General features: G+C 42.3%; 2 protein-coding genes across 2 annotated transcripts; one reads left to right on the top strand and one right to left on the bottom strand.

Moving 5' to 3' along the window:
* Window positions 1–496: 496 nt before the first annotated feature.
* Window positions 497–5,609, top strand: mcrip2 (MAPK regulated corepressor interacting protein 2). The gene is made up of 5 exons (XM_079238248.1): window positions 497–1,007; window positions 1,146–1,215; window positions 3,533–3,666; window positions 4,481–4,582; window positions 5,158–5,609. The coding sequence occupies exons 1-5, from the start codon at window positions 953–955 to the stop codon at window positions 5,226–5,228; spliced, it is 432 nt and encodes a 143-aa protein (XP_079094374.1). The 5' UTR covers window positions 497–952; the 3' UTR covers window positions 5,229–5,609.
* A 371-nt stretch (window positions 5,610–5,980) lies between these two features.
* On the bottom strand, window positions 5,981–18,599 carry slx4 (SLX4 structure-specific endonuclease subunit homolog; the record flags this gene model as incomplete). The annotated part of the gene is made up of 14 exons (XM_079262826.1): window positions 18,563–18,599; window positions 17,821–18,310; window positions 17,467–17,674; window positions 16,980–17,222; window positions 16,645–16,889; window positions 15,489–15,766; window positions 14,856–15,084; window positions 12,555–12,727; window positions 11,815–11,961; window positions 11,383–11,552; window positions 8,654–10,944; window positions 7,040–7,136; window positions 6,488–6,784; window positions 5,981–6,350 (listed from the first exon to the last, which is right to left on the bottom strand). The coding sequence occupies exons 2-14, from the start codon at window positions 18,257–18,259 to the stop codon at window positions 5,981–5,983; spliced, it is 5,187 nt and encodes a 1,728-aa protein (XP_079118952.1). The 5' UTR covers window positions 18,260–18,310; window positions 18,563–18,599.
* Between the last annotated feature and the right edge of the window lie 1,016 nt (window positions 18,600–19,615).

Here is a 19,615-nt window from a genome sequence, read left to right as displayed (position 1 = left end):
TGCTTGATAATATCTGAGATATTGCTGGTTCATTTAATAATGTTCTTAACAGTATCCTATTATCAATCAAGTTTATGGTTATAGCAAGAACTTGACACAGTTTAAGGGAAAGGGAGAAAAAGAGTTCAGGGTAAAGATTGCAACCACACAGAGACCTACACACCATCTGTGAAGTTCATGAACCTGACACTCACACTTAAGGTTTTTAAAGAGACAAATTACATAAAAGTTATTGTCCCAAAAATATGTACAAACCATGAGCCATTTTTAATAATTATTTAGACTTAAAAAGCTACACAAAAGTATTGAAATTGTATACAAATGAATACAATTGCTGAGTTTACACATTTGATAGTGGCTCTCTTACATCATGTGAAAGGTGGAGAAGCCACCATGCTTGAATGGATGATGCAAGAAAACGCTGACGTAAGAGCTGTTTTATTTTGAAAACCTTTCCCGGAAACCATGCGGATTGTAACATATGGCTTGACAATGCCTGTGAGAGCAGCTTTCTGTCCTGATTAAAAGTAAAGTGTGCGTTGTCCTTGTGATCTGACAGAAAAGGAAGACATTTCCACCAGTTTTTTTCTCCAAACCCCGGGCATAGCGAGTATACACCCCGCCTCCTCTGCGCGTGGTCCCCGACATTTGGACCTGCGTTCTCCTTGAATGACCTACACGCCACCTACATTACACGCTACAGACGTCAGCTGAACGCAGCCGAACACCTGCTGGTTTGGAGGCACTTTGTGTGTCTTAATATACAGCGGGCAACAAGTCAAAGCGAGTCTGCCGCATGTTTCAGGCCCAGTCTGGAGCAGCTGACCTGGGCAACACACCAAGACCAGCTGCGTCAGAAGGAGCGGACTGGAAGCCACAGCTGACACATTCAATGTTTGGACCTGCTCTTTAATACAACCCTCTCTATAGGATCTCTGCGGTTTCTGATCGCATGATGTACACAATCACCAGAGGTCCCAGCAAACTGGTTACACAACGGAGGACAGGTGAGTGGTAAAAAGCGCGATGCGATGTAACAACACGCTGCTGAGTTTTGCTGGTTGTTACATCAGCCTGCAGAAAGCGTGATGGTGAAAACTGAGGAGCATTTAAAAACTATGTTTATCTCTTAAATTTCACCTCAGGTCCTACGCAGCAGGTCGAGAGCAAATTCAGCGACTTAAAACTTAAACCGACGTCTTGGCTCACTGCAACGTAAGTAGCTGTCTTCAGTGATTTGTTTCAATCATCTTTTCCTTTTCTTACATGTGTTACGGTTTCTGCAGCACGGGTTCAAAATACACTGCACGTGCACAGAGGGCGATATCACATAACGCCTCTGCGTGTCTTGCATCCATTATCGGACACAACTTTTCATGCGGTGTCTTTCTAACTTTCACATTAAGCTGGGTGTGTCATTTGTTGTTGACGGACATGGCGTGCGTGTGGGGAAAAAAAAAGCCACCTGGACTCTCAGAAGTCACCTGGAATCTCAACATTTCTCTTAATTTTGATAGGAGACCTGCTTTTACCTTAATGGAGATGCGGAAATGTCAAGAAAAGCATGAAAACATCAAGAAATTAACCAGGTTTTGCGGTTAGTGACAGCTGGTCGACACTAGTGTGATGAATGACAGAAAATGTGGGAAAACAACCGGCATGACTATCTGTTTCCAAGTCTTGCGTAACTACCTGGTTATACCTGATAAAGTGGCAGCTGTGTGTGTTTTTAGGGCACCCACAACTAAATATAAAGAGGAAAAAAAATGTTAAATTGTATAAAGTGTAACAAATTCCTTACAGACTCTTTTTGGGGCTATATGTAAAGATGCATGACAAAACAACACAAAAATAAATAAACAGACTGTCTATTTTAAGCATTTGAGTATCTTTTTTTTTTCTTTTTTTTTTTTTTTTAAAGTCCTTGAAGATTATATGAAAGTAGTAGCATTTATTTGTACAAGAAAAACTAAACAAAAATTCAAAATATTTAGTAAATAACTAAATTCTAAGTCCATCCATATAAAGGATTTAAGAGGGTAATTAGCAGCCAGTTGCAGCTGATTTAATACACTTGATTAACTGATCATGGGCAAGGCAGGTTCATTTGTAAAGCACGCTACATGTAGAAGAAATTTGTACTTGTGCTTTACATAAAACATTCAAAGCATTAGAGTGGGCTTTAACGGCACAGAAGAATTAAACACAGCTTGTGACCTAATTCTAGTTTGGTAAATAATAATGAATAAATTATGTAGAATTAGAGCAAGCTTAGATGACGAGAAACAGACAACAAAGAAAGTATGAGCCTCTCTCAACCAGCGATGAATCTGACAAGGTTTTCAGGCTGTGTCCCGAGATGAGTTCATCATTCTTCTGGGAGAAAGTCTTTAGTTATGCCTTGTAATGCACAAAAAGCAAAAACCCCTAAAGCTGTCAGACACTACAGGCCTCAGTTTGTATGTTAGATTTTCAAGTAAGTGAGACTTTATTTGTTAAAAGAAAAAAAGGAAACTTAAGTTTGGTATCAGACTTGGTATCAGAAAACTTTTGTTCTTTAAAGAAGGGGTGTCCAGTGTCAACGGCAGCATTCCTGTAAGGTTTCAATGTACCTCTGCTTCAACACACCTGACTTAAATCAAACTGATCCAACAGCCTATGAAGCTGCACAATGACTCCTCTGCTTGAGTCAGGTGTGGACAGTCGATACGTCGAAAACCTGCAGGATTGTGGCCCTCAAAAACACCGGAGCTGGACACTTCTGCACACTAAAGTTGTACAGCCAATGTTACTCTTAAAAACAAATTTGTATCTGGGTTAGAAAAAAGCATCTGGAGTAATATCATTTGGCAGATGAGAAGATGATCATCATCCATAACACCATGTTTGGAGAATACTAAATGCAGCATATCAGCACAAAAGCCTTTTACAAACTTGTTGGGTCTGAAGGTGGAGGGCTGATGATTTGGGCTTGTTTCACATCCACACAACCTTCCCCTGCTGAGTGGACTGGGATTGGGAAAATGTAGCACGGGAACTAGTGCCAATTCTGTAGTTGTCACACACCAATTATTCATTTTGATTTGATTTAGCTTTTTCAAATAAATGACAACACAGTACGATGTGTCACATGTTCATCTGACGTCATATTTGGCTCCATTTTAATCCCTGATAGGAAAAAGATGAGTTCCTTTATAAGAAGGTGCACTCTTTCCTCCTAAATCTATGTCCACAATGTAACCTCTATTTGTAAAGAAGTGACAACAGTTAGTAATGATATCCGTATGCGCTTGGCTGAAAGGCTGTCCGGATGACTTGGTGCTGGCGGCATCCTGCGGTAAAAGCTCTGGAGTTATTATTTTTTCTAGCACATGTAAATAAACCTTCGTCATGTCCCGAGGTTGGAAAAGGATCGCTGCATGCTGTGAAGTAATCTAAAACAAAGTTGGTTTGAAATGCAAACCAGTCAGCCTCTCTAAATGCACAGTCCTGCACCACAAGCTTCTCTTAACACAGTGTGTTTCCTCTCCAGCTCTCCGCCCCCAAAGATCGTGTTCAATCGTCTCAGCGGGAAGCGCCACAACGGTACAGCCACACAGAAGAGCCAGACCCCGGCAGAAGGTTTCACTCCCGCACATGAGGAAAACGTCAGATTTGTATATGAAGGTGAGGGTCATGGGATTGGTGAAAGGGGGGAGGATGCGGGTCAGATCTTCAGGGAAAGATCAGATGTCCAGGTTTGAACCTAAATTTATCCAATTTCAACCTCGGCTGCATTACAACTGATGCAAACTTTCATTCGCTTTTTTTTCTTTTTCTCCATCTCTTTGTTGGAGGGATGTGTTCATGGGTTTCTGCCTTGTTGAAAAGGGTTTTTCTGGAACAATCTTTATCCAAATTTTTTTTTTTTTTAAACAACAGAGAGGATCATGTGCTGCACCAACTGTATGACAATTGGAATTTTTTTAAATATATTTCTTTTTATCAACAATGCTGAGTCACTGTCACCAGGCACTGATTCAATGTAATTTGGCAAAACTTCAAGAATTCAACGTGTCCTCGGTGTTTCAGAAGGTTGTTTTGCTTCCAGTCAGTAAAAGCTGACAATAATTAAACCACATTTACTGTTTTGAAGTTAATCCATCACATCCCAGTGGTAGTTACGTGTAAAAGCTACATTTTTACAAAACAGATGTGTTGGTCTTGGATTGTTGCAAGTAAAGACTTCAGTGTTTTTGGTTTCTTCATGAGAAAGAGCCTCCCAGTCCGCTTCTGTTTGCTCTTTATTTTTTAAAAATGACTTGGTGTCTAAAGGTTTGTGGGGAAAATTGAGATTAGAGCGTCTCAAATGTTCTTTTTTATTTATTTTTTTTAATCAGTTTAAAATTTCCCCTCCTCATTAGTGACATCTTGAATATTTAAAGCAAATTTTCCTTAATTGTATAATTAAACCTAAGTGTGTGTGTGTGGTTGTTTATAGTATGGCAGGAGGTGGAACAGAAACTGGAAGATAGAGATGAATCAGCTGACAGTCAGGGGCCGGTGCAGTACTCAGAGAAGACCCCCAGTGCTGTGATGAAGAGTAAGTAGCTGCACCACCTCTACTGCAACACTTCAAATGAGACATCAAAGTAAATCGGCCTCCTACAATCTAATCTAGCTGTAGTTTATAGCATCCTGACAGATGACCCCTTTCCTGCTCAGTCACCTTCTGCACTTTGAACTTGTAATCTCTCCTATTAATCACAACTGATTGTTCAAACCCGACGCAGGACAAACCATCAGTTTTTCTGTGGCCACGTTAATCAGATCGCAGGTGCTGCGTCTTTTCTGCGGCCAGAGGGCAGCTGTTGCAACAGTCAACTTTAATTTTTAACTCTTTTGGTTTATGAGGACCTGTCTGTTCTGGACAAACCAGTCACGGCTGGTGTGTCTGGTCTTGGACTGGACCAGACACACACACACACACACACACACACCGGTCTGCTGCTGTTTCTGATGGCATGTTCTGACATTTTCAGCCCGTCTGCACATATTTTGCATCTGCTTTATTACAGCTTTTTTTAAAATGAAATTACATTTGTTCATTTATGACTAAATCATAAGTAGACAGCCGAGGTTAGGCTTTAAACCTCCCTCTCCTTCCATTCCTTTTAGACTTTGTGCCAATAGATCTGGAGGAGTGGTGGGCTCAGCGCTTCCTCGCCAACATCGCCAACCTGTCGTGAGTGCGTGAAGCTGAGCCAGGAACTGGAAGTCCACAACTAAGACTTTTGGCGAATCATCACAAGGGTGAACAGAAGGCGAGCTCGTCTCCGGGATCTGCAGCGCCGGGCGTAACTCAGAATCTGATTTGCTGCCGCGCGCTTGGTGCTGGTGTAGAGAAACGCAGAACTGTCCCGCATCTCAGAAGTGCAACAGCAGTGATCTGACTGAAATCTCTTGACGGCATTAACGTTACGCTGCGCTGCGTTTAAGGACCCGTCTCTCTACTTGAATGATGAATGAGAAGCTGAGATCTTTTTCTAGTCTCCTTTTCTTAAGTGTGCTCGGCTCTGTGTACATCTTGGCTGATGTGTGGGTATAAAGCTGACCAAGAGTCAAACGAATAAAATGTTTTTCCAAAAAAAAAAAAAAAAAGTACCTGCATGATGGAATTTCTTCACCAGACTGGGTTTGTGCAGATCTTGGCTCCAAATGTTTTTTTTTTCCCTCTGGTATTTTCTAGTGTATACAAGATGCTAGCTCGCAGGTTGGTTTTGCAACGCAGCATTTATTTAGTTAAGCAGCTGCTTTTATTTTAACAGCGGGACTTAAGAAACCAAAGCCTTGTTTAGAAAAACTGTCAATTACATCGTTTAAACCCGTTTGCAGACCAGAGACTGGCTGTTGAAAATGCAGCCAAAAGTCCAACTTCATCATTTTAAAACTGGTCGCAATTTCCTGCTTGAACGTTGCCACAAATGCTCCGAGCCACATTTTAAAGCATGGCCGCTGTTACTTTCTTCCTGCTTCCTGTTTGTGTTGCCTTGCCGGGTCTTCTGCCCCGCCTGCGGCCGGGTGCGGAGTGGCCCGGCTTTGCCGTGGTGAAGGTGATGCACTGGGAGTCCAGGTAGTCCACCAGTTTGGCGGCAGCCAGGCGGATCCCTGCTGCTTTGAGCTGCTCCTGCAGCTGGGACAGAACCAGCGGCTGGTACTGGAGGATCTGATTGTACAGCTTGGAGTTGGACAGGATGAAGGCGCGCACTGCCTGGAGACGCTCTTTGAGCCGTGAAGCTGCTTGGGAGGACGAGATGCCGCCGTCGCTGTCTGAGTCACCATCGGGAGAGATAACCAGCTCTGGATTGGATCTGATAGGAAGAAAGGAATCGGGAAAGTGTTACGCAATACGGAGACACTTTACTGTGGATCTAAAGTAGCAGCGACTCAGCCCTGCAGAGCAAACCTAAGTGTACAACGATGTAAAAACCTGAAACAATCCGCACACCTCTCAGATTCCTCGCTGGCAGCTGTAGAGGACGTGTTGGAGCTCTGGGACGTAGACAGCGGCTGCTCGTCCTCTCTGTTGGGTTTGACGGGGGACACAGCAGCAGCGGGTACTCTGGGTTCTTTAAACTTTTCCTTCTGGGTGCAGGAGACGGGTCTGCTGGCAGGGGGCTTCGTCGGAGCTGTGCCTCCCTCAAAGTCATCCTCAGAGTCGGAGTTGGCCAGCTGATGCGTGTACTGGTGGATCTCCTTCAGTTTCAGGATCATCTGGCGCTTCGGTAAAGGCCGAACTCCGAACCTGCGAAGAGGACGTGATTAAAGGCAAGTCGTGATGGACGGTGGAACCACCAGATGGATGTGGGGGGGGGGGGGGGGGGGGGGGGGTAAACGGAGCAGAGCCAGGAAGACTAAGTTGGAAGTGACAGTGGGAGGAGGTAATCTGATTGCTTTCTTGTTTAATCGCCTTGATTTGTGGCTAGGAGGGGGGAAAAAAAAAAGCCTGGCCTCTGTGTAATCCTTCTTTAAGACAAGGACAGACTTTGGTCCAACTGACCTGTTGAGTTTATTCTTGAGCTCTGGTGTGTCCATGTCGGAGTAGTGAGGCATCGGAGTGATGGGCACCAGCGAGCGCCGCTTTTTATTCTGCATCACTGATGAAACAGAAGCAGGAAGACATTGACTTTCTGAAATGCACCTGAACTGCATGCTTCAAAGAGTCCATCTTTTAAATTCTTTTATACGCAAACATGAAGCTCACTGCAAATGTGACGTGTTGAAATGATCTTCAGCATATGAGTGAGGTGAATATTAAGGCAATTTAATTAAAAAAAAAAAAAGAAATTAAATGAAAAATACTTTCTTAATCCCCAAAGGGAAATTCAATATTGTTGTATATAATAATAATTCATTTGAGGAGGTCTTGTTCCGGAGGCTGTTGGCTGCTGGCAGGAATGATCTTCTGCATCTTTCAGTCTTACGTTGGACTTTTTTTTTTTTTTTGGACATTTTTTTTTTTTTTGCTTTATCTAGATTAAGAATGAAATAAAAACATATGGTGGTGTGTATCGTACACACTGCAAAAGGCCTTGTGCTTTTATGTTAACCTGTATAAAGATAAAACGGAACAATTAAGTTTCTATAGAAGTTCCCTGAAGAGTCTAATCTGTTATCAGCCCATATTGCTCGGTTAAATGTGCTCAGTTTTTATAAGGATAGAGGAAGAAAAAGTTAAAAACTAAAAATAGATGCCATACTTTTTTCTCATTCTTTGTCACAGAAAACACTTAAATTCACTTCAGGGTTTTTTTTTGTGATTGCTTATGATTGTTTTTACAAATCACTCCATCCATAGTCCCTCAGTATTTTTCTCTACAATCACAAATCCAGCAGCCACGCTCACAGAGACGCTTCGCCACAGAACGATGTCATCGTGTTTGAGTGCAACAATGAGGGTCCACTAAATCTGAAGGTTTTTTTGTTTTTTTTTTTGCCATTTTGGCTCATTTTTAGCATTGAGGCGCCTTCGATTTATGGTTAAACTCTTTATCCCTGAGTAACGACTGGAAAGATTTATGGAGTCTGCTGTGGTGTCAGACATGATGGTGGTCACTGCTCTCCTACTGAAGCTGGTTTTTAGTGTCTGAGAGACACTATGAAGACACATATGCTCTACTTATCATTTACAATATATTCCCCAGGCTGAGGTGGACTAATGGAACACTGAACAAGTACTATAAAGCTGCTGGCGGAAGATGCACCAGAGTTAAAGAAAAAAAGAAACTAGTTTTGCTTTGTCACCATGAAGAAATGCATTTTTATTACATTTTGTTGCTTTTGTTTTTGTGTTGTAACCATCGTCACACCAAAGTATATAAGTCAAGAGGTATTATGACAAGTTCATTGATCCAACAACACTTGATTTGATTAGATTTTGCTGCCTTTATCTGTGGAACAAAACATCTCTACATTAGAAGTCTAGCAACCAAAACACCAAATATGCTCTTCCAAACTATAAATCTTTAAAGATAGAGATTATTATTTCATATTTAATCCATATTTCCTCATGAATTTAGCTTTTTATGAACAGTAGTTGCAAAAACCTCCACTGTTTAGGTAAATTACATGAACATCAGATGAGGAGCTCTGATCCAAAGTAAAAACTACTGACCTGGGGTTTTGTGAAGGCCAGATGGGTTGACTCTTTGAGAAAGGGGAAGACACTCATATCCTTCGTCCTCCTCCCAGCTCTCCCATATTTTGGAGTCTAGGAGGCAGTTGTCAATCTCTGGCATGGTCTGTGTGTTGGGGTGAGGTGGTGAAGGGGTGAAGGAAGGTCCTGTGTTTGTCTGCGGACTGCTGGATGGTTGCGGTCTGTGACTCGGAGGGGAATTTGTCGCCACACATTTAGAGCTGAAAGAGGAGGATGACCTGGCTGCTTCTCCTTGTTTTGGAGAAGTTTCTTTGGATCCTCTGCTGTCCTCTAGCTTCAGACTGAAGCGGCCTGGGTTGACGTCTGAACCGGCATCGAGACCCCACGAGTCGTTAAAAGCTATTGGAGGTTCATCCAGGGCCAAGAAACTGTTTTGGAAACTATATTCTCCATCGTTTCCCTCTTCCACTTCTCCTTCTTTTTCCTCCTCTTTATCACCCATGGCATCATTATAAGGATCCATCTCCCGTTCCCTTTGATTCTTTCTTGTTTCTTCCCTCATCAAAACACCTTCGCTGTTGTCCCCACTGCTGGACTCAGCAGGACAACCACTCTGGCTACGGGACTCGCTTCGTCTCTTTGAACCTTGGTGACCGCTGTGAGAGGAAGAAGAGGGTGGATCTGAGGGGCTGGATAAAGGAGAAAAATGAAAGCTTCCTAACTCCGTCTTCTCTGGACTTGCTGAGGGTGTCCTTTCCTCTCTGTGACTGGATGAATCCTGCTTTTGTGTGTCAGTGTGAAGGGGGGAAGCAACAGGAAGACCAGGTGGTTGCTGGTCCTCTGCATGCATGGGAGTGCTGCTGTACAGTTGGGGCCTGAGGGAGAGAGGAGTATCTTTCTTTGATGAAGCTTGGAGGGAATGATGGTGTGTCGAGTTTGATAAATGTGACCGATTAAACTGTGACGGGTTGACTCCAATTATTTCCATGTCCTCACCCACAGGACAAGTCTTTTTAGGAGAAACTGTGGGGTCTAACGTGGAGCTTCTCAGAGATGTCCTGTGCAGCTTCGATCTGGACACACCGCTCTCTGCTGTCCCAGAAGAGGCAGGGCATTTCTGCAGACTACTGGAGGCGTTAGGCTTGTCCTGCAATGGCAACGTAGGAGACGAGAAGACCGAGGACGAGGGCGTAGATGTGTCAGCTTTGGGGAACAGCTTCATCCTGCACATGCTGCTCCTGGTCTGAGTGGAGCTGGTCATCATGCTTCTACCAGGCTGGATGGGTGTGGAAGGGATCAGCCAAGAAACCTCTGGAGAACCGTCTGGTGGGTCCCCGGGACTTATCTCCAAATTCCTGGACTCGTTATTCTCCAAAGTAGCAGGATTTGTTATTGATCTCTGCCTGGATTTGATCTCTGTGGAGGTCTGCAGGTTCTGGGTGAGGTGGGAACGAGGAGAGAGCCGAGCGGAGCTAAGAACTGCGTCATCCACTTCCATTTCTTCACTCGAATCGGATAAAACTATCAGCTCAGGTTCCTCTTTCTTTGGACTTAGCCTGTCTTGTTTAGAAGCTTCTCCTCCATGTCTTCCATGTCCCACGTCCTCTGCTAGACCAGGAGAAAGTCCTATAACAGGCAGGTTGGTTATGATGTGTGGAGGAGTCCCGGTAGAAACCTTAGAAGATGATTTAGGAGGAGTCTGAGATTGCTTGGATTGAGATGGGCGTGTCTTTGGTGGATCAGACACAGTAGCTGAAGAGGAGGGATCATCTTCCTCATACGTTCCCCACGACTGTGAAAAGAGGTGACTGTAAGTACAATCCTGCCTCAAGTCTGGCTCAAGCTGAAGCTCCGGATTCAGACTTTTTTCACTCAAGTTCGATTTAGATTCCCTCAGTTTCGTAAACATTGTGTCTCCATGTTGCTCCTCGTCTATCGTGTCTTTTTCTTCCTCGTCCTCCTCACCGTCTCTCTCCTGCCTCTTTTTTTGCGTGGCTGCAAACTCATAGATCTCCTCCAACTCCTCCTCATTCACTCGCTCCTCACACATCTCCCTGTCGCTTGACGGGACCTCGTCAGCTCCAGGATTCCTCTTTACTCCATCCGCCTCATCGCCTTCTCCGTCCAAGTCTGACTGGCTGTCACCTTCGTCCTCTTCGTTCCACATTGACCAGAGGAGCTCTATGAAGGCTTGGTCTGTCTGGTTGTTTAGATTCTCCTCCTCATTCAACTCGTGCGTCTCATCTCCTGAAACGGCTGCCTCCTCTCTGCGGAGATGGCAAAGCTGCTCCAGCTCCTTTAAGTCAAACCTGGGTCAGAAAAGGAAAGAGGAAAAGTGGAATAGCAATACATGTAAAACAACCACCCTGGATTTCCACTGAGAGCAGAAATTGTGAAATGATCTCAGTTTTAAAGAGACAAAGATCTACTTGCAACATGAAACAGTAAAAATACACAAACAATAAAATATTAAAACACTCAAAGTGCAACGAATGTCAACTACACATGAAACATGAGACAAATAAAAAAACATGGAATCAACATTAATAAAAAAAATAATTAATTAATTAAAAAAAAAAAAAAGACATGTGCATTAGGTCGTAGCTTGCATGATCAAATTCCAACTGTTTACATCAGAAGAGCTAAAGCACATAAATAAACTCCTAACAGATAAACAGCTTTGAGTTTTCAAGGCTTCCTCTTTTCTTTTCAGAAATCACATGCAAATGTCTGGATGACACGCTAACCTGGACGCCAGCTCCAGGATGTGAGGCTGCAGGGATGCCGCGATGGAGCACTGGGCAGTGTAGAGGTACTGCAGCAGAACAAACACTGCTTGACCCGGGACGTCACTCAGCAACACTCTTTGAGCTGCTGGCATGCCTTCTTCCTGCACGCCAAACCCACTTTCATGCACCTGTTAAGATGAGCAGAGGAACCAAAACGCTGAGTAAAAAGGGCTACTGGCAGCTTATTCTTACTTTTTAAAAAAAAAGGTTCAACAAATATTTCAGGATACCTCCGTTTTATTTTGTATCGAGCTTTGCTTTTAATTAATCTTCTTTTAATTATGCTATCATAATTATACCACTTAATATACCATGATCATAATTATCTGAATGGAAACCAAAAGTCATAGCTAGTCCCTAAAACAGACTGTATCGTGATGATGCCTTTACCATTTCTGCCAGCAGAGGGCAGCGAGCATACACCATGAAGGAATGTGCAAAGTAGACCTCTCCGTTGTCCACCTGGAGCTGCACATCACTGAGCTGAGGGTTGTTCACCATGCTGCTCAGGTCAGATGTTAACCTGGACAGCGCTACCTACAAGGGGAGCACCGGCACAACACACTGACATCAGTGCACAGATGAAGTGGACAATCAAGGCAAGACTTTTAGAACAGTTTCTGGTTTACAGATCATCTCACTTTGGAAGGTCTGAGCAAAGCACATCATGCATCATATATATTAATTAATCTTATATATTCTATCCAGTACAATTCAGGGGTTGTGGGGAAGCTGGAACGTGTACCAGATATTAGCAAGCACCCTGGACAGGTTGCCACTCTACCGCAGGGCCAACACAGAGAGACAAACAACCACTTACACTCACATTCACTCCTGGGGACAATCTAGAGAGACTATTTAACTTAACATGCCTGTCTTTAGACTGCAGAAGTACATGCTTCATAGAATATTTTTTGCACAATAATTTGTGTTCTTTGTGTATTGTGGCCTTATGATACAAGCGAACAGATGTAATTTGCACAATTAAAAAAGTACAAAAGGCACGCTGGGAAAATATGCAAATGCAAACAGGACTTCACCATGAAACACTGGAGGCAGAGGAGAAAAAAGAGCTACGAATGTTGGCTGACATTCAAGGATTTGGATGTGGAATATTAGAGGTTTCTTACCAAGTGCTGGCCACCTCTATTTTTGTCTTCTCCTGGCTGATCATTCTCTCTCACCGCTTGGCTGTAGGTGACTTTTGAGGGTTTGTCGGTTGTTTCTAAGAGGAAACCACTCGCACAGAGTTCAGCCTGCTCCTCTGACTCCACCTGGATGAAATCACTCAGATGCTTGTCTGCTGAAACAAATCAAAAGGACCCAAACTGGTGGTTAACCGCATTGCCTCTGTGGATAAATACAGTATTTGATTAAAACAAATGAATGAGTTTTAATCACACTTAAATTTTAAATCTAGCTTTCTATTTCCGGATTTTGACATTTTTAGGATCAGTACATCACATGTTTTACCCGAAAAGATCAGGTAATGATTTTCACTTGATTTTGGTTGTCTCCCATAAAAAATAAAAAATAAAAAAAAAAGATCTAAATGGAATAATATTAGATTTGATCAATAAATAAGTATTGTTACTGGTGATAAATCTGCTCACTAAATCTTTTTCGTTATCGTAAATGTTATACTCACATATAATGGCACAGTTTTGGCTTGGTGGATTTGCTGAAACGTCATTTGAATATGCAACTAAATCGTATTTATGATTATTAAATCTGTTCCCAAGAGGGTTAACTTAATGCAATTACAGTCCTGATTAAAATCTTGAGACCAGTTCAAAATTGCTAGAACGTACCTTTTGTGTATTCGGATCTCAATGAGATTTTAAGTAGAGCTACAACATGCAAAAGCAAGACGAGGGAGTGTGACAAAAAGCACTTAAAAAAGTAATATATTCAAAACAGAATATTTCAGTTTAATAGTTGTTTTCAATAAATTACTTTTTCAAAGGGCTTTTTGTCACACTCCCTCTTCTTGCTTTTGCATATTGTAGTTCTACTTAAAATCTCATTGAGATCCAAATATGCAAAAGGTAAAGTCTAGCAATTTTTTAATTGGTCTTAAGATTTTGATCAGGACTGTATTACCATGGCAACTAATCCATGAAGTGTTTCAGAAAACTGATTTATCCAGGATTATACTAAATCTAGAAGAACTGGGAAAGCATGCCCACAAGCTCCATTTCCACTGAGCGGTTTAATTCAGGCCAGCATGATCCAGCCGATTCAGGCAAATCGGACCTCCACTGTGTCTGCGTGTGTTAGAGCAAATGCTTAGTGCGGTATCATACTAGTGTGACAACAACAAATGTGATGCTACAAACAAAAAAGAAAAAAAACCAACCATAGCTATCAAAGTTTGCAGTTCCAGAGCCGACCAGACGTCATTGTTGTTTGCAGGCATCCTTGTCCTTTTATCTTTCCAACATCGACTGACCCATAGACTGAATGGCAATGCTGTGTTTTTTCCGTGCTTGCTTTCATCTTGGGCCGTGACGTCTGTCCACCAATCATTGGTTTGTATCATGTGATGCCAGTAGCTCTGCCTGAACCGTACAAAACCATTTTCTATAGACCTACAACTGAAGGAATCCCAGGAATGGTGTGGTGTGGTTCAGTTGTTTGATGGTTTTGTATTGGAAAAACACAAAAGCGTACCTGGATGTACGGGCCTAAACCAAACCAATCAGTGGAAACGGGGCTAAAGGCTGCCATCCCAAAATTATTTCATTTCTTTTTTTCCAAACTTTTTGTACATAATTCATAATTCAAATTGGCTCATTTTAACATTTCTGCTACTGCCAACCTTAATAGTTTTAACGTTCTTGTTCCTTCAGAGACTGTCACGGCAGTGCAAGTCAAAACCATGATTCTGTCTCCACCAGGCTTTACAGCTGGGATGAAGGCTTGTTTTTAAATCCAAATGTTGAAATGTGCATATTTATCATAACGTTCATTTTTAAGATCGGCAAAAACAAGAACCAGAGAGAAGGTAACAGATGAGCCGCCACGTACACTGGTGCCATATTGCCAAAGAAGATCACACATTTTCAAATTGTTTTTAAGGTTTATGTAATTTTTCTTTTTTTTTGTAAGGTGACCTTGGGTATAAAAAGAAATAAAATATATTATTATTATTTTATTTATATAATTATTTTTTTTACTGTCTGTCAAAGTCTGCTGGAACTCAAGGCTTTAGGGAACAATCTTTCAGCTCCTCTTCATAACAACATTCTTCATCTTTTGCAGAGAGAAGGGTGTGGATGTGATGTGGGGGGGATTTCATTTAATTTTACCTTTTGGTTGTATCAAATGTACAGTAACCCAAATTTCTGTTTGGGTTATTTAAAAAAAAAACAACAGTTTGTAGAAATGCCTTTCCTGCCCTTTTCACCGTGTGTGTTGGTGTGTTTTACCTTTAGCAGAATATCCATACTGTGTCAGTGTCATGCCATCCTCGGCCAGCTCCATCAGGTCTCGGAGGGCTTGGCTTCCCACTGGGAGCTGTCCGGTCCCAGGAGTTGAGTAAGCTGAGGAGCAGGAAGCTGTCTGGGAGCAGGGTGGCAGGATGGAGACTCTGGTCCCTGAAGCAGGAGTTCCTCCACCCACAGGCTGGACTCTGGCTCTAAATGAAGCTGGCTCCGTCTAGAAGCAGAGGGGAGCAGTACTGTTTATCGGAGCTCACACGCATGCTGATACTAGTAAAAAAAAAACAACTGCTGTAATGAACTGAACATTGTGTTAATAAAGAGAGCTGTGAGCAGAGTTCTAAACACGGTGTTTTTCCACAAGGTGGGAAAATCTATTTTACTAGGTGGCAGTGTGATATTCAATAATGTAAACTGTACAGCTCCAGACAATGACACGGCTTGATTGGATCAGAAAAACTTGCAGTAGGAAAAAACATCGGCCAGCTACCTTGAACATCAACCCTTAAAACACATCCTGACATGATACAGTAAGAGTCTAATTTTATCTCCCCAGTAAGCTCAAATACAACAAAAAATATCTAAATAATGAGTGAAAACATATCTGTTGGTCTAACTTACTGTTACTGATTCAGACGGTGTGAAGACGTCCTTCAGCTCTGCAGAGTAGAAGTCTCCATCCAGTGCTGCGCTTTTCTGCCAGAGGGGGGCAGCGCCAGTCCAGCCAGGCAAAGTGCTGGGGCTCAGGGGTGGGGTTGGAGGGGGGGAGGCCCGGCTGTGTAGGAGGAGAGCAGACACACGCTCCTGGAGCCTCACCAGGGCCGCTTCAGCATCCTGAATGAGCAGGAGCGGAGGAGGACGAGGAATGGCGGCCTTTCGCTTATTACCACGACCCTTACCTGTAAGAAGGGGGGGGGGGGGGGGGGGGGGGGTTGGTAAAAGACGATAATTAATGCAAAACCCAAAAATTATGACAACAGATTACAACAAAAACACAACTTAAGCCTAAATAAAAGAGTTTTTTAGATTGCATTAGTGGAGTTAAGCAGTGACTTTGGCTCATTTATAGTCAAACAATCTCTTGTTTCAACATCACAGAGAAATGATGGCTCTAGGATGACTAGATGACTCAGCGAAATCCACTGATCCATCCATTATATTAAGGTTTTCCCAGGGCTAGCTCAAAGGGAAAACAGTCTAAGCAGAGAAGCCAAGACTTCCCATTCCCTTTCCAGTTCTTCCAGCACTCCTGGGAAAATCCCAAGATATTCCCTTGCTAGCTGAGAGACATAGTCCCTCCAGTCTACTGCTAGTCTCCAGGTCTTCTCTGCCAGAGGGACATGCCCAGACCATCTCACCAGGAAGGTGTCAGGACGCATCCTGGCCAGATACCCGAGCCACCTCACCCGACTCTCCTTGATTCTAATGATTTTCATCTGTTTTCAGATTGATAGATGGGTATTTGAGGTATTTTATGTTTGCACTCTTTATGTAGATTTTCCATTCTTTACAAATCTTTTCAGATAAACACAGCTAAAAACAGAAGCTCATTCATGCCACTAAAGCAAATCTGAACAGAATTTTGACCTCATTCATGATAGGATACCCATAAAAAGCCCAGGACATCCATATACTGCACTATCCTGGAGTGTTGTTATTCTGGTCTGCTGTGAAGATTACAAAAGCTAGTAAAAAAAATATAGTACATATAAACTTTTCAAGACCCCGTTATTAGAATTATATTTTAAATTAACATTTATAGGTGATATTACCGTACCAACATCTGTCCTCCACTTCATAACTGGAGTCATGGAGCTGTGAGAGGAAGCAATGTCTGTCTGTAAATGTCTCTCTGCCTCCTTTTGCCCCTGCTGCTCCTTCTCCTGTTCTAGCATGGAGGAGGACAGAGCCAGAGCGACCATGGTCTCCTCATCCAGGGGTTCAGTCTTCTTTTTGGGCTTCTTTCTCACAGGTAGGCCTGTCTTGGACACACCTTTTCTTTTAGTGCCCACAGTCTGTGTGCTGAGGAGACAAAACATACAACAGTTTGTGAGAGGGCTCATTCTGCTTCTCAGCACCTGTACACGGTTAAATTAAGCATTAGACTCTCACAATGTGTTAGCAGTGGTGGTGCTCTGACTCTCCTGAGCCTGCCTCTGCAGGGCCTGCAGCAACACCGCCGGGGAGATACCCATTTCTGAGGAGCAACGTTTTAGGTGGGCTGAGCGGCTCTTCTGTGACTTGAACTTTTTGCCACAGATGGGACAGTCAGGAACACTAGACGGTGGTGGAGGAGGAGGAGGAGGAGGAGGAGGAGGAGGAGGTGGGCCACTCTGTTCAGTCTCATCTAAACATCTGCAAAGTGAAGCATCAATTAGCATCTAGTGTGTCCGGTCAGATCCTTCAACAAACTTTACATCTAAAAGGTTCCTTTTTGGTTCTTAGAAATACGCTCAAATCTGTGCAAATCATGTTGACATATTTGTTATTTCTGCTAATAAATGCAGTAAAAAGATCAAATCACTTTTTCTGTTTGGATACTTTGGATAAAAGCCTAAGATAAGCATTTAAATTTGAGTATGAATATATGTACAAAGACCTGTTGAGGTGTTGTGTACGTCCCTCGGGTGTCATATGTGATAAGTCTCTGTGGCAGATTTGACAAAAAAAAAGGCCTCCATCTTCTAAATTAACTTCCTGGGCTTCTGCTGCCTCGCGGTCCAACTCCTGCTGCAGCCGCAGAGCCAAAGCCTCATCAGTGTTCACGGGCTCTGAGTGGGGATGAGATCTGGGGTAAGATGGAGCATCTGCAACACATAGGAGGCATGTTGTTACATGTTTCTAATCATGTGAAATAGGCAGCATCTGAATGGAACTTGGATGTGGGATCCTTTCCTCAACATGTAACTAAATCAAAGTGGTTAGAAATACATAAAACACTAAATCACCTCACCTTGTCTTTGACACTCTGCAGTTGGACTAACAGTAACATGGTTGGTTATCTGGATTTTATCACTGTGTGCCATCTTCTGTGGACTGGCTCTCTTAAACTGTTGCATCCTGAGAAGAACTTTTTCTTTTGCTCTCACATTTTTGTTAGATATCGTTCCTGCAGCTGAAGACACAGCAGAAGATCCAGCATCCCCAGAATCAAATCCAGTCCCTCCACAGACCACCTCCTGCCAATCTCCGACATTAACAGGCTGGGTAGCAGCAAACTTTGATCCATATCCGTCATCTTGAGCATGTTTGAGACTCTTCTTGTCTCCTTCGCTTGCTTGGCTGAAGCTCTGCAGTTTCTTGCTCTGTCTGGCGGCTTCACCTGCTTTCTTACGGACGCGTTTCAGCAACTTGGAGCAGACATCTACAAAATCATGGTCCGAGTCATCCATGATGATGAAATCTCAGATTAAAAGGCTGTGACAGCATGTGCCAGACTGAACCTGCAAGTATAGTTTAGTTAAAGAAGGAACTAAAGAGCTTCCCTTTACACACTGGAGTATTTGCATAACAAGACAATTCGCGCCATAACTGCATATTGAAAGAAAACAGTCATGCCTACGTTAAAGTTTGCTTTAAAAACAGTTTTACACCCAGTATTTTTCTTATTATTTAACTTGTATTCAGTGTATAAATGTAAAGCCAAACAGATAGTTGTTGGACAGCTAGCTAGTTGTGCTAATACTCAATCTTACCGAGGTGTCATTTATTAACTCCTTCATCGCTTTCCACTTCATCGCTTGAATAGTCTAAAGTTCTGGTTATTCTCATTTATTTCCAATTGTACATAAAATTGTCTCCATAATATGAAATAAAATAACCCAAACAAGAGATGTTTGGGTTTATTTTCATTTCAAAACATGTACAGTCAACCGACTTCTGGTCATGTGACAGTGAATGGACCAATGGGTGGACGTACAGTCATGTGAGCAAACCCGTTCGTTTGGAACATCTCAGATAATTATAATATTCTGAAGGTTTAATATTTTTTGTTTCTCATTTCAGAATGTGAAACCTATATATTTTATAGATTTATTACACAACAAATGAAACGTTTCGGGCAACGAGAGTGGTTTGTGTGTGTGTGTGTGTGTGTGTGTGTGTGTGTGTGTGTGTGTGTGTGTGTGTGTGTGTGTGTGTGTGTGTGTGTGTGTGTGTGTGTGTGTGTGTGTGGTGCATGATTGATGATGACTATTACATGTATTACATATGTTATTTATTTTTATTTTGTTCTTTTGTTATTTATCTATTTACTTATTCTTTTTTTCCTGTTTATAAATTTCTTTTCTTTTCTTTTCTTTTTTTTTTTTTTTTGTAGAAGCAGCTGTTCTTGTTTTGTGTTGTTACTTTTATTTAGAGGACCCCTTGAAAACGAGATGGTGCATCTCAAGGGTTGTTCCTCTATCAATAAATAAATGTTAAATAAAATTTCAATCCCTGAAATGTGGATAATTGTTAGATTATTGTTTTAAAATTGTTAAATTAGAATATTGTGAAAAACTTCAATCTTAGAAAGTCATGATCTCACACCATAATCAAGTAAATAACTCAAAATACCTGCAATGGTATCCTAAACCTTTAAATGGTCTCTCAGTCTGGGTCAGATGGCTACACAACAATGGGGAAGACTGCTGACTTGACAGATGTCCAGAAGACGATCATTGACCCACCACAAGGAGGGAAAGTCATAAAAGGTCATTTCTAAAGAAGCTGATTGTTCACAAAGAGCTGTATTCAAGCATATTAAT

Source organism: Telmatherina bonti (genome assembly GCF_933228915.1).
Source record: "Telmatherina bonti genome assembly, chromosome: 3".
NCBI lineage: Eukaryota > Metazoa > Chordata > Actinopteri > Atheriniformes > Telmatherinidae > Telmatherina > Telmatherina bonti.
This window is presented reverse-complemented; position numbering and strand designations above follow the sequence as displayed.

Bases quoted from the DNA above. Each gene is read 5' to 3' on its own strand.
- mcrip2 (XM_079238248.1), top strand. From the start codon at position 953: ATGATGTACACAATCACCAGAGGTCCCAGCAAACTGGTTACACAACGG. The intron at 1,008-1,145 runs GTGAGTGGTAAA...ATTTCACCTCAG, and splicing joins GGTTACACAACGGAGGACAG to GTCCTACGCAGCAGGTCGAG. The intron at 3,667-4,480 runs GTGAGGGTCATG...GGTTGTTTATAG, and splicing joins CGTCAGATTTGTATATGAAG to TATGGCAGGAGGTGGAACAG.